This window comes from Mastomys coucha, unplaced genomic scaffold (genome assembly GCF_008632895.1).
Source record: "Mastomys coucha isolate ucsf_1 unplaced genomic scaffold, UCSF_Mcou_1 pScaffold18, whole genome shotgun sequence".
Classification (NCBI taxonomy): domain Eukaryota; kingdom Metazoa; phylum Chordata; class Mammalia; order Rodentia; family Muridae; genus Mastomys; species Mastomys coucha.
The window spans coordinates 36,249,254-36,270,914 of record NW_022196900.1 but is presented as its reverse complement, the minus strand read 5'-3'; the positions used below and the strand labels follow the sequence as shown (position 1 = coordinate 36,270,914).

At 35.3% G+C, this 21,661-nt stretch overlaps 1 protein-coding gene across 47 annotated transcripts in view; it reads left to right on the top strand.

Annotated features, from left to right (window-relative positions):
- Ptprd (protein tyrosine phosphatase receptor type D) overlaps positions 1–21,661 on the top strand; it is a 2,240,535-nt gene that overhangs the window by 2,100,232 nt on the left and 118,642 nt on the right. For 22 of the 47 annotated variants that reach the window (XM_031377713.1, XM_031377695.1, XM_031377712.1 and 19 more), the window contains 4 exons: positions 445–535; positions 5,955–6,164; positions 12,666–12,826; positions 17,742–17,756. In XM_031377713.1, coding sequence (XP_031233573.1) covers positions 445–535; positions 5,955–6,164; positions 12,666–12,826; positions 17,742–17,756 — 477 coding nt within the window. The remainder of the gene's footprint in view (positions 1–444; positions 536–5,954; positions 6,165–12,665; positions 12,827–17,741; positions 17,757–21,661) is intronic. The other 25 variants (XM_031377698.1, XM_031377706.1, XM_031377707.1 and 22 more) reach the window with 6 other exon arrangements.

The following is a 21,661-nucleotide window of genomic DNA, read 5'->3' as shown; positions in this document are numbered from 1 at the left end:
TCAGAAATCCGCCTGCCTCTGCCTCCCAAGTGCTGGGATTAAAGGTGTGCGCCACCACCGCCTGGCTTTTAAAAAACTTTTTATTAGTTAATATTAAAAATATTTAGTGCATCAGTCTGAAGTGGAGCATTTCAATACAGCTTAGGTGTGTCTAGTGGCAGGATCCTAACAAAAGTATCTCTTATGTTTGGGATATTTAATAATGAGCATACAACCATGTGAAATTATCATATGAAGTCATCAAGATCACACATTGACACCTACCACATATTTTTATAATTATACAAATAAGTGGTTATTTTTTTCTTACTATAAAAAATAGATGAGTCACCCCACATTCATAGTTTTTTCTTCTGTCTTAATGTTTGGTCTGTAAAAGATTAAAGGTTGTAACCATTTTCTCTCTTCTCTGAACTATGGTTTTGTTTCTTCATTCTTAAACAGGGGTTACTACATTATAATTGTGCCTTTGAAGAAGTCTCGTGGGAAATTCATCAAGCCCTGGGAGAGCCCTGATGAAATGGAGTTAGATGAGGTAACTGTGTGTTTGTTGTCTTTTGTCATTCTATGGCAGACTCTCCACACTTTATTCAGGTCTCAGCAATGGTGTGCCTGGAAAACTGAGCAAATGAGTAAAGGCAGCTTGCTGTACTGTAGGAATTCTATCAAAGATCTGTGTTTTAATTAAAAGATTACAGTTTGTTTTATCTGTGTTGTCCTTATTCTTTTGCTACCTACCCATTGTAGCCATGATGCAGAAGTGTGGAAGGTGATGTCATTACTCTTAGCAAAATTCTGGAGGCCTTAGTTTGGCACTTGCCAAGGTGCTTTCAAATGCTGCGTGCACTTTATAGCACATTGCTTTTCACCTGTTAAAGGTTCATATTTTCATAGAGTTTTACTGACTCCCAAACATTGAGTTTCCTTACTCTCTGCTCCGTAGGTTTTCAGAATCCAAAGTGCACTTTAGTATGGGTGGGGTGCGGGAAGGCAAAATTCTGAGCAATGAAGGGAATGCAGGATAAAATGGAGCAAACACTGAAGACTTTGACATTGACTCCAAAGTCTTATTGACTACATGCTTTTAGTGCTGCTTCTTGAAATATAGGCACTTTGTAAAGAGATCTGGTTTTAAGATTATGGGTGTTTTTCCTGTGTGTGTGTGTGTGTGTGTGTGTGTGCTTATATATTGTGTATGTTCATGGTACCTGTGGAGATCAGAAGAGGGTACTGGGTCCCCTTGAATTGGGCATATAGATGGTTGTTAGTCCCAAAGTGAAGCTGGGAAAGGAAGCCTCTGTCCTCTGTAAGAGCAACAAGTGCTCTTAACTGCTGAGCCGTTTCTCCTACCTCACTTGTACTCTTTACTGATACAGAGTATTTACCAAATTTCAAACATGACCATACAGAGACTAGGAGTCACAGTTGAAACACTACAGAGACTTTTTTAAACAAAATATTGTAAGTTTATAAGTCCCTCCAACATCAAGATATATGAGGTTTTAATGTGTGTGGTTCTTTTACAACATGGTCCATATCTCATAATAATTATATTATTTTTGTATATTCTTTCTACTTCAGATTAGTACAAAATGGAGGAAGGGCAATGATTAATTCCCTAACTGCATTTCAAGGGATTGTTGATGTTTTTGTAATGTGTCTGCACAAGGTAAATGAGTTCTGACAAAAACAAAGGGGGATTTGGGGTTGGGCTCGCATCCCTTGGCAGATGTGCATCATCTCTACATATGTGCCTCATCCTCACCTACCTATTTTATGCGTTAAATTTGTTCAGGCTCTGAAGGCTAGACAAGTTCAAGGTCAGGTTTCTTCTTGTGTCACTGTCTAGTGATTAGGTGATGTGGCTACAGTACAAAATGACACATTTCAGAAATGTGGTCACATAGCTTAGTTGTCAGTTTGCTTTCTGTCAGTTATGATGTTAGAGAAACAGGATCCTTTCTCTAAGCAGTTAACCCCATGTCAGTCTATAGTTCAGAGCTGAGTTATAGAATTGTCATTTCCACATTTTTGTTGAAATTGGATTTTTAAATGCAAAGGTAACTTGTAGAATCTATAAATAGTTCTACCTATTTAAAATGAGTTTTCAAAGCACTGAGATCCAAGGCAAAAGGGACATCAAATGCTTTCAGTAATATGCTTTTCTTAGATGTGAAACCATTTGATAGGAAGGAATGGAAAGTGATTTTCCTTTACAGCCAGGTTTTAACCTCTATAATGCACAGTAATGCTAATGGATTAAAATATAGGGCTATGTGACATTGAACTTTCTTGCAATTAAATTCCACAGGTCTGTGCTACTGAGTCCCATAACAAAGGGTCATTTTAATCATCCTTTGAGTTGTGGTGCATTAATCTGTATAATAGCTTGATAAAGAACATTTTATTAATTCACAACTTTTGGGTCAGGATGGGTTGTTTCCCACTTTTCTTACTGATATAATTGAGACCACATTGCAGAATTAATGGTGGAAGAAATAAGATATGCATTGACTGGAAAATGAAAATTATTTCTGATAAAGAACTAAAGCCCTTGATATAACTTCTAGAATTATATCTAATATATTTTGTGACTGTTGTGGAGAGGAACAAATGAGAGGTGGCTATGGCCCTTTCTGCATACTCAGCCTATTGCTGACCCCTGCAGACAGGACTTTTTTTTTTTTTTTAACCTGGTACATATGACAAAACATTGTAGTAATTTTAGTTTGAATTTGGTACCGCTAGGTTCGACAAAGCAATGTGTTTTGCATAAATGTGTTTGGCCAAGTACTTTTTCAGTAAGGCCTATAATTCACTAATTTATATTGTTGGAAATATATCAAGTAGAATGATGGCCAGAGGGGATTTCTACACATATGTCTCACATCTAGGCCCATACGAGATTTTAAAAAGACCTTTTAAGTGAGTTGCTCTCAAAATTATATTCTGATATCATTTTTTTTAGTCTGGGCTATTATCTGAATGATAAATTCATAGACTAGTACTCCTGTTCTCAAGGTCAAACTGAGCAGAACAGGCATTGATAGTTATAATGAATTTTCGGCAGAATGACTCCCCAATGTTCATTGTATTTATTTCAGGGCAAGTGAGGTAATGTGCCAAAGCTTTTCATTGCACAATCCTTCAAAGCATTGTCATAAAGTCATGAGTTCATATGTGGCAATAATTTCAGAATTGTGGCTAACTTTGATATCATTTAAACTTACTTAAGCCATTAAAAGTTTAAAGCTGGAATCATCCTAAAGGGTATTCTTTGGGGACAGGGTCTGATTCCAGGTTTCACTTCAGCAAATTTCTGTGCTGGACCTAAAGAACACTAAAATGTTCTAATATTTAATCCTGAGGCACTTACTTTATTTTTTCTAAATAGACCCTAGCAAATTGTAATCATGCGATGATCTTGATGAATAATGACAGCTGCCTATATCTGAAATGCTAACAGAACCAAAGTAGGGTTTGATCAGTGAAGTAGAAGCAGAAATACAGTCACATAAACAACTGATGGTAAATGTTTTTGATTGACCAACTTCAAAAGACTATTCATAGCATCTGTAGTGTATTTTATCCAGGGTTATATAGACTATCATATATTGAACATTGACAATAACCTTATTAGTCACCTTTCAAGTATGATATTATATTAATTATTTGCCATCAGAGTTTTATAATTTGTATATTACAAAATCCAGGAAAAGGAAAGATTGTGTTCATCTATGTTAATGAAAAAAAGCAGATACACAAAAATTACCTGCATACTAACTGATTAAAAATGATTCAAATGATCAGCACTTAAATATGGCATTAAATTTCTTGATTTTGTATAAAAATTAGATTATATAAAAATTAGGTAGAAAATCTCTCATATGCATCTCTTCTGTGGGTGGTTTACATTTTTTGTTACATATCAAGTCTATTCATACAGAGAACCATTCTTTTATGCCCAGTTTGATCACTTAGAATTAAGTGTAATTGTGATCTGTTTTACATGGTTATTGTGGGAAGCCAATTTATGCTTCCTAGAAGAGTATCTGGTACTCAATAAGTACTTACTTGAGATGTGGCCATCATCATCATTATATGTAAGCCTATGTATGACAAAAAAAAGATATTTTTCTGTTCTTTCATCTGAGAAGATGGAGCATAACTGAGTGGCCTACCAGGATGTCTACATAGATAAATACATAGAATTTTGATCCACATTTGGCAGAGCATGTGTAATCCCCTGAACTTCTATAAATGCCTTAAATATCTTATAATTTTAGTTGTAGCAATAAACTCAAATTTCACAGACATTTTCAGAGCATGATAAATGAAATATTATTGATATATGTCCTAGGAACAAATTATTTCATAGCCAGAAGCCTGTCTTCCACATTAGTAGATTTTGAGTCAGCTGTGCACATTAGTGACACTTGGTGTAAAACTCACTGTATTGCCTGTGGTTGTAGACAGAACCATTTGAGTTTAGAGGAGACCAATAACCATTTCCTTACGAGTCTTGTCTTGATTGTGCCAGCATTCCTTGCTTTGAGTTTTCAAAATTTTAATTTATGAGTGTGAGTGTTTGCTTGTATGTATCACTCTTCACCAAATGCATGCTGGTGTCCACAGAAGCAAAAAGAGCGTGTTGGATCCTGTGGAACTGGATTTATGATTGATTGTAAGCCACTCTTTTCTATTCTGGGAGTCAAACCTAAGTCTACTGAAAGAGCATCTGGAGTGCTGAACTGCTGAACCCTCAATTTCTCCATCTCTTACAGCATTTCTTTGTACAAAGTAAACTTCGCCAGTTTGGATTTACTATATCTTTTCCAGTAAAACCGAGCATAGTAGTTTTGCTGCCCAATCTGCCTAAGTCCTTTAATTTTGTTTACCAGGATAAAGGTTGGGTTTGCCAGACTTTGTCTAGTTTCTCCTTAGATATATGCCCCTTTCTTCATAGACATTTAAAACAAAAGTTCTTTCCAAAAAGCCACTAAAACATGAGGACTTTCCTCAAAAGTCCCCCAAGACAAATAGAAGCTACTTCTCAATTAAACGCTATAAAATAACTTTGCATTATTTCAAAATCAGTTCTCATATTTAGTAGTGAGATTTTCTTCCAAGGAAACACAATGAAAAGGAATAAATTATTTAAATATTAATATTAGATTTTCTTTTTCCTTAGAAATATAAGACATGTATGTGTGTATGTATGTGTGTGTGTGTGTGTGTTTTCTTTCCTTCATGATATTGAAATTTATTTTTACCCACCCAACTTACCATGTCATCTGTATAAGTACTTATTCCTCAGAGCTAGATTATAGGAAAAGGCAACTCATGGTTAAAAAAAAAAAATCAAGAATTTTTAACAAATTGCTTAATGAAAGAGGTAAGCTGAGCCAGACATGGAAATGAGTGACGACTTCTTAGTATAGGTAAATCAAAGTTACTCATTAGATTCCATGTCTACAGACTTTAGAGAATGTTCATCATTTAAATATTCCCGTAATAAAATGGTTACATCTTCTATAAACATGTCATACTTTAGCATTTCGATGGATTTGTCTGCTTACTGACTGTGTCATGTATCTCTCATGAGACCATGCTTTTGTGTATCGAGCTGCGCTTCCTCAAACAGGATATGATGTCGTATTGGCCTTTTAAAGAATTTTATTACTGTGGGAAATTATGTGGGCTTCCAGTGAAGGTCTAACAGCCTGTGTTTATACTTTGGCCCTTACAAATCAGTTTAGGGTCTTACCTCAGAGGAAGCAAGTATTTGAAAATCACAATGGAGAGTCAGTTGAGCTAATTTTCTGCAGGAAAGGTGAACAAACTGTATCAGGTTCTTCCCAGTCCTGGATTAATTTCTCTTCTAAGACATCAAGAAGTTGGTTGTTTATGGTTCTTTCTTTTATTTTTTTTCTGTTCGTCACTTTTCCCTTAAGCTGCTTAAGGAGATATCTAGAAAACGCAGAAGCATCCGTTATGGAAGAGAAGTTGAATTAAAGCCATACATTGCTGCTCACTTTGATGTCCTTCCCACTGAGTTCACCCTGGGGGATGACAAACATTATGGTGGATTTACGAACAAACAACTCCAAAGTGGACAAGAATATGTCTTCTTTGTGTTAGCAGTGATGGACCATGCAGAGTCCGTAAGTTAACTACCGTGGCCTATGTTTCCTACTTTTCTGCATGTTTATTTGGGGATGTGCCTGCATGTACCCCAAGTATTTCTCACCAGCTGTCATTAATGGAAGTATAACATTGAGCTGCTTGTCCTTCCAGCATTACTGAGTGTTCTGCATGATACAACATTATAAATAAGATGGCATCTCAGATGGAGGAATTTCCCATGTGACGTACCAGATTGATAAAACATAGGTCTTCAGACTTTTCTGTCTAACACACAGTATAGAGTTCTCTTCATAATCTCTAAGATTTCTCTCTCTTCTTTCTTTGAATTGGTTTGCATTTAAAAATACTGTTTTAAAGTTACATGATCCTGGAGATGGTTTATATGGTTTAGTAGGAAGCAAAAAGCTCTGTCATTCAAATAGCGATGTTTGAAAACAGGGACTAGGGTAGATATTTAACTTATTCTTCTGTAACTGTGAGTGCACAGCTTCACCAGACAGTGAATCTAGAGAGATGTGAATGCAACCAGCCTCTTCAATTATATAAAGTATGAGTGACTTTATCAGGGAAAATCCAAGAAAGTTACAGACTAATTCAATAAAGTGAGAATTCCTAAGGTACTCAAAATAATGAGTTGTCTTGTTTTATGTAATTCATCTACCTCCTGTGTCATTTTATGCTTCAGTTGCTTTGAATGCTTTAAATAAAAGAAAAAGTGGGAGAAGTGGTAGACTGGAAGGAAGGTAGAAGTTTAAAGTGGCAGTTCACATGAACATTTAATAGATATATGCCTAACTGTATCCTAATCAAGGCTTAAATCTGACAAGCTTGACAAGTGAGTCGAACTGCTCTTTTTATAAGAGAAGCCCACAATTTATGAAAGGTCTTTGTATCAGGTGCTCTTCTGTACAGCAGGGCCTCTCTTTAGATGACTAGAGGAATTAACCCATGGAAAAATCAGAACACAAAACGAGCCTCATTTACCTTTGGTTGTAAGTGTCATTTGATGGCCTTCCTGGAATTTCAATACATCAGGATGTTCTCTCTTATGTAGTTGAATCTTTTAGTACAATATCAGGGGAATGGAACATTAGAAATCATCTTTTTCTTTAAAATTGAAATAGATACTTGAGAGGGATTTTTTTATATATAATTCTAGGAATATTTCTGATGATGCACTTAAAACACTTTGGTAAAGCACAGAATTTAGGAAATCTCACCCAATCCTGCAGAATGATGATGGTGCATTCCTTGGGGAATTCCTATGGAGTCTGCAGGCTTCCAAGGATTCCCATTCGTATCCAGATGTCTCCTCACTGATGACGTCTGCATCCCTCTAATTTTGTCATCTCATTCTCTCAAATTGCTGTCTCCTGGAGGATGAGTAGCTCTCACATTTGACTTTCTTGAAGAACACTGACTGTTTTCTCCAGTAGATGTTAATTGCCAATAACTTCTCAACTAGGGGTGGGATATTGTTTTCCCATGCTGTGATTTTTGTCTTGTTTGAGGTTGCATAAGCATTGCTGAGTTCGTGTGTCTAGAAAACACTTTCCTTGTAGTCATCCACTATCACTGAGTCTTTTAGCTTTTCGTGGTAAACTCTGAGCCGTCAGGAGAGGGAATATAATTGATACAGATGTACCGTTTAGAGCTAATATTTTTCATGCTGACCAGTGATGGGTCTTTATGTTAATCATCTCCTACTAGAAAAAGAAGTTTCTCTGATGAGGGTTGAGAGATGTACTAATATGTGAATATAAGGATGAGGCTTTAGGGGTCAATTTAATACTGTGTTCATTTAGTTTAATAATAGTAGTAGGTTCTTCCCTAGGACCTAAGGACTCTCCCCACATATTGTTGATCCCAACTGTGATCCATTATATTAACAATATTGTCCCTATATGTCATGTGTGCTTGTGCCAGTATTCACTTCATAGCAGATAGTTGTGTCCAGTTTGCAGTGGCTGGGTCCATTTGGAAACTTCACATCTCTATGCCTGATTAGTAATAATACCTATAATCATCTCAATTCTTGGCTAGCATTTTTTCAGAACCAAAAAACACTTCTCTACTGTTTTTTTTTAAACCTCCTGCTACAATGAGCTTTTTGCTAATCTGTTGCTTCCAATTAAGAATGTCAGAAACTGGTTTTAAATGGTATACTGTTTAATCTCTTCTATTAGGTAGCAAATTCTACTTTCCATGAGGCTGGTATCATTTTATGCCTCTGCTTTCTTATCACTTTAACATAGACCTCTTTCCTGACTTAAGTTAGAAATTCCCATAGACTTCGGAAAGCCCTTCTTTACATTTCTATTGTGATTGAACATTTTGATTATTATCTCAAAGTCATATGGTAAAGAATTTTAGGGGCTGGTGAGATGGCTCAGCGGGTAAGAGCACCGATTGCTCTTCCGAAGGTCATGAGTTCAAATCCCAGCAACCACATGGTGGCTCACAACCACCCGTAATGAGATCTGACGCCCTCTTCTGGTGCATCTGAAGACAGCTACAGTGTACTTGTAATAAATAAATAATAAATAAATCTTTAAAAAAAAAAAAAAAAAAGAATTTTAAATCAGCTGGTTTGCTCACTTATATCAATTTAAGATTAGCCAACAAAATAGATGGTATCCTAGCAAAACAAACATATAAAGAATCGGGTTTCTTTGACATAGAAGTTCTATCCCTTGTTCTTTATGTAAATTGTTATGTAATATATGTTTTATTTGTAAATTATATATGTGTGTGTGTGCGTGTGTGCGTGTGTGTGTATTCTATCCATGCTCCAAGACTTCCTCCTTCCTCTCTCTCTTGCTTTCAGTTACATCTCAGAAAGTTCAAAAAATATACTGAGTTTTCATCTGTTTGATACATAGAAAATCTTGAAAGTCATTTTAACCTCTGTTCTGGGAAGTAAATAAAATAGAAAGCAATAAGAAAGTTTAGGTACAGAGTAAAACATGTTCTCTGCCGGTGTGTTTGTACTAAAGTTCAAAATATGTGCCTTAAGATACCTTTGTCAAAAATGGAGGTTAAAAGCTTAACTGAATTTGCTTATCTTGAACAAATTATATCCATCCATGTCTTAGCATTCTCAGCCTCTTGAAAAGATGAGGGTTTTTTTTTTTTGTTCTCTCATTTACTTTATTCAGCAAAAATTTGCTGAGAACTTTCTAAATACAATGTAGAACAAATAAACACAAATAGACAAATAGTATATGTATCTCAAATCTTCCAGGAATTTACTTTCATCTCAAAAAACAAAATATATGTACACAATCTTTAAAAACAGAAACTCATGAAGGTCATTAAGCAAGAAATGAATGACTAAATAAATTTGTTCTGTTCTTATCCAGTGTTTGTTAGGATTGAATTCCTCTAGTGAACAAGGCAGTATATAAATAGGTCCTTGGAAAGTAGTTGTATTTTAGGAGCTAAATGTTATAGAACTTGCAAATATGTTAATTAGCAGGGATAGAACATTTAGGATGCAGCAACAAAACTCACTATGATAGAATTGTTAAATACAGTAAGAATTTTAAAACAAAAGTGCCAAGGCTTCTGATAGCCATGGTAAGGTATCCAGATTTCCTACAGGAATGACCAGAAAGCCTCTCAAAGGCTTTGCAGTTCCAAGTTAGGATGATAACTTCAGTAGCAGTTGTAATTAATAAAATGCAGAGTTAGCATATGGACAAGAGAGAACTAATGAGGTATCTAAGAGACCAACAGTTTGACCTTAGGTTATTAATAAAGTCAAACCTATAGTCTCCTTTCACAATGAAAATTTGAGGAAGTGGGTGTCATAAAAAAGGGAAGGGAAGCTCTTCATTTGAACCTGAATGTCCAGGCAATTGAAAGTGAAAGGCTCTGTTATTCAAATAGTTAAAACCTCCTGGCCTTATAAAGAACAAAAAGAACAGAACTGAAGATTGCTGGGCCAGTCAGACAATGAGTTCACAGGGCTCATGCAATTTGAAAGATTAGGAAGGACTTGGTGAAATACAGAATCAGGAAAGTCAGGCAGGAAGTTAGTTATTAAATCTTGCTAAACTGAGGCAAGTCTAAAAGATACTTAAAACCCAAGGACTGAAGAAAGACGATTAGATTTAGTAAATGATAAAATAAAACTACAGGTCACAGTTGAGTGAATACAGATGTGTAAGTGGAAGGAGACACCTGCAGCCAGTGGGTGTAAATTGACTTTTGGACTATAGAGGAGTAAAGCAAAGAACTTAAAAGAGTGGAGTCAAGAAAATGTTTCATCTTAAATGTGACAAAATAGACTGAAGTAGGACATTACAGAAACAAAGCCCATTCTTTATTGAGTAACTGAGTTTTGAAGATATGTGGTAGAGTTCCTCTTGGAGAAAGCATCTGAACTTCTAACTGGTTGGCTGTCATAAATTTAAATAGAAGCTACTAAATCCCTCTAAATTCAAATAATTTCTGTTTCCAAAACCTGTGTAATCAAATCCATACATCTTGATTTCTAATTTAAATATTAGCATTCGCCTTTGTTACTGTAGACGTAAATGCCCTGAAAATGTAGAGTGCTGAGAAGGACCAGTGTGTTCTAACATTGCATTAGATACTGCTTTGTTTTCCTAGAGAAATGTTTGCCATTTCTGTGGGAAATCTTTGTAACTTCATGGCCTGGATTGTCTCATGTCTAAGATCTTAGAACCACGGTGGTTTTGATTTCAAAGTGTCCCTGCTTACTCATTGGAATGTTTCCTTAGGTTTTCACAGTCCTAACTCCAAAAATCTGTAAAATATCCTGAAATCAATCAAAATTGTTTGGATTTCAGATCACTGGGACTCACAGTTTTTGGACTAGGAATACTCAGTTCTACCATCTTTATTTTTCACATAGAAATTAATATACTACTATAGTGTACATGCTCATTGAATGTTGTTTAATGCTTTTTTAAAAGTCCTTATTTTGACATTAATATAATTACATTATTTTTCCCTCTTCCTTTCAACCTTCCGTGTTCTCCCCTTGCTCTCTCTCTCAAATTCATGATCTCATTTCTTTCATTGTTTTCATGGTGTGTGTGTGTGTGTGTGTGTGTGTGTGTGTGTTCCTAAATATATAAATATAACCTCCTCAGCCATTATAATGTTACTTGTATGAATATGTTTTCAGAGAGGACTGTTTGATATAGGATGTCCTTTTGGTATTAAATAACCAATTAGTATGCTCTTTCCTAGAAAACATGATTTCTCCTTAGTTACTTTTAATAATTTTATAGAATAAAAAGTACAAGAGTCCCCCTTCTACATTAATATGTCTATTGGTATCATATTTGTTCATTCAGGTCTTGTTTTAGACAGCTATATTAGTAGAATTTCATGAATGTAGTTTCTCTGCCATTTTAAGGGAACACTGTCTCATAGAAACTTCCTGTTCCTCTGGCTATTACATTAATGGTGCTCTCTCTCAGTGAGCCCTGTGCTTTTAGGTGCAGGCATAGTGTTGCAGATGTATCAGTGGAAACTGAGCTTGACAACTCTCCATTTTGCTTTCATTTGTCCATGTGTTTTTTTGTTTTGTTTTGTTTTATGTACTGATATTTCTCTCTTGGAAAGAGAAGTTTCCTCAATGAGGGATGAGAAGTACTTTTATCTGTAGATATTAGGATAAATTTTAAGAGTGTACTTAGGGATAATGCTAATTTCATGAAGTGACTGTTACAGAAACGCCTTCAATATCTGTGGCTTCCCTAGCTGCAGGTTATTAGCTAGGTTTCTAGTACCAGGTGTGTTTCTCTATGTAGAGGTCTCAAGTCCAATTACAGTGTTGTTGGTAACTACCAAAGTATCTGTGCTACTACTGTACTCTTAGAGGTATCATGCCATGTTGGTTTCTGTGGTTAATGGGCATCACAGCTGGGTGGGACTATTGATTATTTCTCTCCCTTAGAAGCTTCTAGTACTATGCATATTATTCTTCAGGGCCTAATGTTTCAGGTCAGATCCAACTCATGTTCTCTGAGTCCCATGTCTTTAGTGCATGTGTCTTTAGAAACTGGAACTTACCTTCCACTTCCAAGGACAAGAGCAGTAGCCTGTTCAGGGTACCTCTTGGATAACCATGAGCAAGAATTAAAATTAAGGCTTCTTGTGACTGTTGTTGAGGATTTTCTTAGAAAGATTGACTCTTGAAGAGAACATTGACATCCTAGGTATGATGCTTGATCGTTGGTGTTTTAGACTTCATAAAATTATATTTGTAAATTCCATGGATTAAGTACCTTTGAAGTCATTCACACCATTTAAAATGATTTTGTTATATATCCCTCATTTCCATCATTGTAGAATTCATCTCATACATGCTTGTTTTATTTGTTTCCTTTTAACCCAGCCCTCTTTCCCCATTATTTCCCCAGTAATATGACTGCATCAACCTGTCATTAAATACATATCATAATTTTTCTGTCATCTTATTGCTTAAGATACCCTTCAAAAAGACATTATTAACTAAAATGGACTCTGCTTATCCTCAGAAGATGTATGCAACCAGCCCATACTCCGACCCTGTTGTGTCAATGGATCTGGATCCACAGCCAATCACAGATGAAGAGGAAGGCTTGATATGGGTCGTAGGTCCTGTCCTTGCCGTGGTGTTTATCATCTGTATTGTGATTGCTATTCTTCTTTATAAAAGGTAGGCCTGCTCTATATTTTAATTGTGACTTTGAGGACTACCTTGACTTAGTAAAGTAAATTATTCTTCTGTGGTTGTGTGGTAGACTTTATACATTTGAAGACAGCCCAGTAACTACTATTGGAAAACATGTTTTTGTCATGCCTAAAACAAGCTGAGGTGACTGAGCTAGTGGTATGGTCTTTTATTGTAAACATCCACTCTCTCAGCTTACATCTTCTGCAATGCCCTATGATTATCAGTTTTCATGATAGCGAGATATTAGTACCACCTAAACAGCCCATTCTATGTAAGCTTTAATTTGGTATTTAGGTGTGTAGATTTCATAAATCTAGTATGTACCTATGCTAAAATGTTTCCCTATAGTTATCTCTTGTTGTTTAACAAATACACGTGAATGGTTAAGGATTTTTTTTTTTTTAATGAAAAGAAAAAAAGCTAGAGAATGAATTCCTTCCCATTTTTTTTCTGTATCTCATTCCAAATATTCACTACTAAATTTACATCAGTGTTCAAGTAGAGTTGATCAGGAAGTGTTGACTTCTAATTGAAACAAATTGTAAGAACAGTCCTCATCCATCTCAGCATCAACCTGATTAGCATCTTGACATTTCTACCCTTATTCCCTTGTACTTATGTTCATAGAATAGGCTTGGTTTTTTTCCTCATCATCTCTGACCCTTCTCTGAAGAACTGTCTAAGGATCTATTCTATTCATTCCAATATAGAGAGAAAGTTGAAATGATTAAAGACAAAGCAAAGCTCGTAATCATGATTCATAAAGTTGCCTATTCTACCTTGGGGTTAGGAAGAAGGAAATAAATATGCCTAGTTATCTATTCAGATCACTGCCACTATGAAATTGCTCAAGCTTTAGAGTAATAGAGAATCAGTGGTCAATGACCGAATCTGCTCTTAATTGATGGTTTGAGCCTTCTCATGCCAATACTTATTTTACCAATGTGCGTCATTTGGAGCCTGTTTTATTTTCTCACCTTTCTTCTGTATAAGATACAAAAGTAGGAGAAAGGTGAAGCCCATGTGTTCCAAGTCAGTCATGAATCCTATGCTAGTCAAGGCTGGAGTTGGTGCCCTTCACTGTATGCCAGTACAGGTAATAACCTAAGAGACAGAATGGATTTTATGAAAATTAAAGTTCAACCCTGGCGGTAGTGGCAAACACCTTTAATTCCTGCACTTTGGAAGCAGAGGCTACCAGATCTCTATAGATTTATGGCCAGCCTGATCTACAGTGCAAGTTCTAAGACAGCCAGCGAAACCCTGTCTAGGAAAACAACAACAACAACAACAACAAAAAGAACATCAACAACAAAAACAAAAAGCCTGTTCACAGGTCCATTTCTAGCCTAGGTCATTAGACACTTTTGATATTCAAAATGAGCAGAATGCATGAATCATTTTCAGGTCATGTTTTATTATGATATGTGAGGCAATTAGTAATCCTACTGTGTGTGTAAATTAATTATATAAATGTATAAAATTAAGAACTATAGCCTTGATAAGCTTTTAAAACTATAATTACATTTTCTTTGATTCATCTACATGTGCTTGAAAAGAACCAGCTTGTTTATGATTTTCCTTAATCCTGTAAGAGGAAGTATCTTATTTAGGTTTCATGACTCTGTTAAATGAGTTACATTTTCACATGTGCACATCTGAGCATCGTCTAATGTGATTGTTGGAAAATGCATAAATCCTTGAATGCTAAGTATATTTAGCTAGCCATCTGAAGGCCATAGAGCATTTCTGAAATAGAAATGCTTGCTTCAGCACTAAAAAAAAAAAAAAATGTTCCTGACTTGAAATTTAAGTAGACCCAACAACATTCTTCTTGATTATCATGAGGCAGTTTAAGAGGAAATCTGTACTCAATGAATGGTATCTTTTATAACTTAGATACTGAGCAAAGTTAATTATATAATATGTACTTCACTCCCTCCTTTAGGTGCCTTTCCTATTATATATAGATCATTGATAATGACTCAAAAATGAAACTATTGCTGCTATTACTATAATTAAGAAAATATTAATATTTTAGATCCCAATGCAAATAATGTTTAAAGACCTCAATGGCATAAGCCAGAAATGGGCCACACTGACTTGAAAATTACCTTTACCAGATATACCTGCTCACAATTCTTTCACTTGTGAAAGAGTCAGTCTCCATGAATGGCTTGCTGTATTAATAAGTGTATTTTACCCAGCAACTTAATGATTTGAAACTTTCTCTTAATAATTAGATTGATGAGAAAAAGGACGTTACTGTTAATTTGAGTTTTTTTTTTTAAATTCTCTTAATTTATATCTAGATGACCAGTGACAAAACTACCACTAAGCTTTGTAAAGGCTCTAAGCCATGTACTGACTCTTAAGAATATTAAACTACAACTGGTCAATTTACAGTGTTACAAATACTTCTTACTAAGATTTCTTTGCAAAGATTTTCATAATTCATTCATCCAGTGACTCAACATATAAATTCAGAAATGAGATGCTAACAAGGCCTAAGAAAAAACTGGATTATAAATCAGGAGCCCCGTGGTCAAGGTCAACTTCTGCTGTGGTTGAAGTGCTAGAAAGTCTGGCCAACACCCCAAACATCATTATTTACAAAGAAATAAATGAACTAGACAAGTGAGCTTTTTCATAATACTATTAAATAATCTGAGAACAAAAAGAGGTAATAGGAATGGTTTTATCTTATTTCTACTTTATATGTATATGTGTGTGTCTAATTGTGATGTATAGACCCAGCTTCCCAGAATCCATCCACCACTAACAATTAAAATTCACCAGGCCACTCATTTCTTCTACATCCATCTAATCTGCACAGCTGCATATGTAAACTTAATAATTAGTTCTAATATAGCCTAAATTATTTAAATCAAAAGTGAATATTTTAAAATAAAACTTTAACCTTATGCAAAAATAACTCAAGATGATAATGCATTTTTATATACATCATGGTGTAGGAAAGAACCTGCAGAATATGAGGCTAGAAAATGCCAAGGGATTTTATAACCAGTAATGGCTTAGCCCATCAAGTGAGAAAATTCTGTCTTTGTTCTCTGTTGCTTATGTGTGTAAATCATGAAGTAGATGAGACAAAACAACTAATTTTAGCTGTTCTAGCTGTTCCTAGAGTCTCCTGTTTTAGCACCAACATATCCATATTTCTAAATATCATCAGTATATCATTATAGCTATTATACCTTATAAAGAAATCTAAGTCAGTACCCAGCCCAGAGTCAAGGCTGCTTGTCTCTGCCTCCGGCCACACAGCAGCTTACCCTGCCTGGAGTCCCCATTCCTCATTCCTGGTCACTCCTCCTATCTTGATCATTTCCTTTTATGACTAAGCTCCTTCCTCTCCTCCCTCTATTTAGTCTATTCTATGGACCTCTTTCTATGGCCTTGAGTTCTAGTTATTAATGATAGAACTATTGCCTTTCTATAATTGCCCATTATCCTGACTCTTACTTCTCATTGTCTCCCAAGCATCCAAAACAGAGCTACATTGAATACATGACCTTATACATGTTCAGTAATATTAAATTTATTTTCCTCCAGCTGCTTATTTTATGACTTACTATCATTTTCATCTTGGCCTATGATAGAAGTTTGCCTGACTTTCAGGCCTTCAAAAGTAGATATTTAAACAGATATGAGTACATGTTCGGCTATATCAAGCTGTCCCATAGAAGTGTTCTGTTAGTTAACTCTCCATCCTTTCATGTAAATGCTCAAGCAGCCTTTCTCTTCCACCCAGAGATTACTTACACCTCAGTCTCTGATAAGCTCATTGGTTAAAAAGTAAGTGTTTTTATTTGTTTGCTTCTTTGTTTGTTATTTTTAAATTCAGGACACTAGGTAAATCACTTTACATTTAAGAATAGAAAAAGAACTACACAAAGTAACTGTGACATTTTCATCATTCACTGTGTGTGTTTATACAGATAAATGTGAGGTTTTGGTTTTCTTTCTTTGAGCAGTGGACTGCCTTGTCTGTAGTACCCGTGTGTACAACACAAAACACTTTATTTGTTGCCTTCAACTGAATATTGTTCAGATTACTTCTTTCTGGAAAACATTTGCATATTTAAATAGTCAATGTATCGTCACAGGTGGAAGCACCAACGAGTGACCAGTGGATGTTTTTGCAGAAAGTTAGCACCCTCATGAGGAAATGTCTGTCTTTTCAATGGCTAGTACTTAAGATGCTCCTGTAAATTAGCTATACAGAAGGGCCGTGCACATTGGATTTATAATCACAAGTATTATATTTTTGACTTAGAACGTAATTCATCTATTATTATAAAAAAGATTGATGAGTGCTTTACTTTTCAAGAGGTATTGGAAAAATTATTTCTGCTACTGTTTTTCATTGTGGTATAATGTTCCAATGTTCAAAGTTTTAAATAGATCAATTCAATTTACAGAATTTCATATCATTAAAGTAATGATATATTTCTTAGATGAAGACTTTATGGTTATGAAATTCTGTTGTATTTTCATTAAGAACACTAGTTGTTCTCCTGAGTTCTTAAGAATTGAATATCTTGATCATCATAGACTTGCTGTATTAATTAATCTTTGCAGCAATTTTTGACAAGTAATAAGTAAAAGTGCCATTGAAAGCCATGCATTCTTTATTCAGTGATAATCTCACGGCCTCCATTTACTCATGATTAGAGGCCCCAAAACATTTTGATGTACTATTGTTTAATAATATGTCTGAGTTATGTGTCTCTGCTTGTGAGCACTACTTTTGAAAACTTGGTTGTCATGGTTACTCTTGTTACCATTGGCCAACTAACATTAAGCCTTTCTTTTTTTTTTCCTTTTTTATTTTTTATTTATTTTATTTATTTATTTTGTGCTGCATTAAATGGAGCAGTAAACCTGACAGGTGAGGAATAGAGACTAAACCCTTTCCATTGCCAGTAGGGAAAACAGATACAGGTAGACTTGAGTTGATGGTCCCACCTAGCAAGTGGAAGCTGAACAGAGCCTACACACAGGTGAAAATTTGGATATGAAAATGATGGTGAGGGATATATTTTGACTTTATGAGAAGAAAACAATGTATTTCATTAAAACTAAATTTAGAAACCAGTAAAGCAAGTCTCTGAGTTTCGTGTTCAGAGGTAAATGACTATTTGTGTGTATTAATGTGTATGCAGGTTGGAAATGTGAGTTGTCTTGTAGACCTTTTGTTTTGTTTGTTTGTTTGTACCCCTTAGTGAAGATTCTTATGAAATCCAATATTATCCCCATGTCACCCATCCCTGATTAGCAATAACGGAAATAATAATAGCTAAAATATACTTACTTAATGATGAATTCAGACTGCCTACTAGATTTTAACTCATATATATATATATATATATATATATATATATATATATACTTGATGATGAATTCAGACTGCCTTCTAGTTTTTAACTCATATGCATACACATATGCAAACATACACATACCTATTGATGAAAATACTTGATTAAAATTCAACTAAAAAACCCAACAAACAGCTGAAAGAGTCAGATGCAGATATTTGTACCCAACCAATAGACAGAAGCAGATGACACCTGTTTAATTAGGGAAGACTGAAAGAAGCTAAGGAGAAGGGTGATCCTATAGGAGGACCAGCAGTCTCAATTAATCTGGACCCCTTAGATCTCTCGAATACTGGACCACCAAACAGACAGCATATACCATCTGATATGAGGCCTCCAACACACATACAGTAGAGGACTTTCAGGTCTTTGTTCATTCAGAGATGATGTACCTAACCCTCAAGAGACTGGAGGCCCCAGGGAGTTTAGACGTCAGGTAGGGTAGGGGTAGGGGCATCCATCCGGAGACAGGGAGGTCGGGAGGAGGTATGGGATTTCAACCAGAGCGTGGATGGGGTAGGCGGTGGGGAGTGGAATATGGAGTGTAAAAAATAAATTAATTTAATAAAAACATTCACAAAAAAATTCAACTAAAAGAAGACTCTCAGAGGTTATCTGCTGTCCTGCCCACAGTACACTCAGTGGCCTGTGCCAACAACACTAGAATCATTATTCCCCAAGGATTTTCCAGAAATATAAATTCTTAATTATCACCTGAGATGACTAAATGTAAAGGTCCCAGCTTTGACACAGCATCGTATGTTTTAAAGAGCCCTCACAGCTGGTGTTTTTACACACTTAACTTTGAGAATCACTGCATTGCTTTCTCTAAGAACACCCTATGCTGGCCACAAAGCCAGAATGAAATTTAGTGACAGGACTGTTAAAAACTCTAGGAGGTCTTCTTTTGTGGACACCATGGGTAACCATTAATACAGTAGAAAAGTTCAGTTTTGTGTCTGCCCAAACATACAGCACATTGAAGCTACTTCTTGTTCTCTGGTTTCATTGTAACTTTGCAGGTACTTTACAGTTTATACTTCATTCTTATTGTACTCATGTTAAAGAGTCTGACCAAAACTTAATATATCATCTTCTTTTTCATCTGGGAAAGAATTGAGAAATCAGTCTATAGCTGATACTCCTTCAGAGAGATTTCAGGATCGAATTAGGGACATCAAAACAGCAAAGTCTGAACTACTTTCTTTATAGAAGGAGTTGAATTCAAAACCTTTTTCCGTAATATAAATACAATCTTCTAAGCAAATTCACTATACTCTGACATCCTTCCTCAATGGGAGCCATGTAAACAGGAATGTCATGTGATCTCTGGTTTTCCTCTAATTATACAGCTCTCTGTATGGCACATACTTCTCATTTTGAGAAGTAAACTGGAAGTAGAATGTGACAACTTTAATAGGAAAACATTAGTATGTAAAATTTAAATTTTCTGGCCACTGTTCTATGTAGTTCTCTAATTGAAAATTAATAATGGAACCTTGGAAAATTGTCCATAAAATCCTATGGCTCACATTCATGCTAGACTGGGTGTAGACTATTCCATTTTCTTCATAATTTAGGATAGTAAATTGAAAAAAAAATGAACTACTTAGAATGGTTACTGATCATAATGAATACTGTTTCTTCTAACTCTTTCTTAGACATACTTGGTGTGTTTGAAAATCTCCAATTTTAGTAAATAAGTATCTACCAGTAAAATGGTTATAGGTAGCCATAATCACACCTTTGGTTTTCATCAAAACAAAGCTAAAACAGTCTTTGATCTTGGGGGGGGGGGGTCATCTCATTTGAGCAGTCATAATAAAAAGAAATTAGCTATTAGATGCCCCAAAGCCCATTTCCATTCATCATGAACCACAATTACATGGAATGTATGACTTGTAAGTAATTTTAATCCCTTACTATGATCTTTCTAAGGCTTCTATTATAACAATGGGTGTAATTTCCACCTTTCATACTACAAAAAAAAAAAAAAATGCTGACTTTCCTTAGAGAATGTTTCCTCAGCATAGCCAATATCATTCACCCTGGCCTCTGGGAGAAAGATAAGGAGGCTGTTCGATAATTCTCTCAAGAGTAATGCAGTTTCCTTGCCTAGATAGTACTAATTCTGTTTTCCACACCCTTGAATAAATAGCAACAGAGTTATTTTGGAACACATGAAAGGTACAGGTTTTAGTCATTAGTCGGGCTCATCAATAAAAAAGTGTACATGTGCCTAAATTCCCACAAAGACCCAAGCCTGGGAAAAGCCCTGATATATGACATGAAAAGAAAAGTTGTGGATTTCCTCTGAGATCAACTGGTTAGCTGAACTTCTTGTCATTTATTAAACCATGAAAATGTTCCATCTTTAACAATAAAATGAATATCTCAACATTATGAGACTAATACCCATTACATGATTGTAATGGCATTTGCTACCCTGAAATTGACCATCCAGTCCTTCTTTATGTATGGTTTCTAAGCCCCTGTCTTCTTTTTCATTACTCTCACCAATCTTCCACTTCCTCTTTTCATTTTCTTTTCTATTCCATGTAACTGGAGGTGTCAGTACCTTAGGCACAATACAGAATCACCATACTCCTTAGATTGACAGAGTGGCTTGGCTTGACAATACCTTCTATACTAAGGTTGTCCATGACACCTTTAGTTAGGAAAATTAAGTCCTGAGATAGGTTAATCCATGGTACTTAGAGAGCAAGGTGTCTAATAGGACCCATCAAAGAAAATGCATTGCATCAAGAATATTTCACTAATGCATTGAATTTCAGTTAATCAAGTGTGCATCCTCTTTGTTTCAGTCTGCTCTTTAGCCCCTGTTTATTTCTATTTTGTAAAGATGAGTAAAAAAGGATAGACTTTTCTGGCTAACCTAGATATGGCAAGAGCAATGCTTGCTCGTCATGTATACCACAGTAATATGAAAAAAAAAAAAGTACAAGAATACCTAAACGCATTGAACCATACCCTTTCGAAAATAAGAATGATTTGCTTTGAGCAAGGATGAGATCCTATAACTTCTACTATAGCATGGAGACTGCTGGTATCGATATTTAGAAAAAGGCAATCTGAAAAATGCTTCCATTTGCTACATGGAGTTCTCATCTAACTCTCTAAAAGAAATTATTTGGGATTGGAAGAAAATGGATAAATGAATATTATGGGAAAATTCCAACATTTCTTACTAGAAATGTTGCTTAAATTTCATTGTGGAAGCTTAAGAAATTAAATCTAAGTAGGTCACCATTGAAAGAGGGGAAAGGTAAATTATGTGAAGAATCACATTTGTAGAAAAATTATTGTGGTGTTTTGAATAATCATCATGGGAGTTGGCAATTCTATAAAACCAAATTAATTTTTTCTTGTCTTTCTGTGATTGATTGCCATTAGCAAA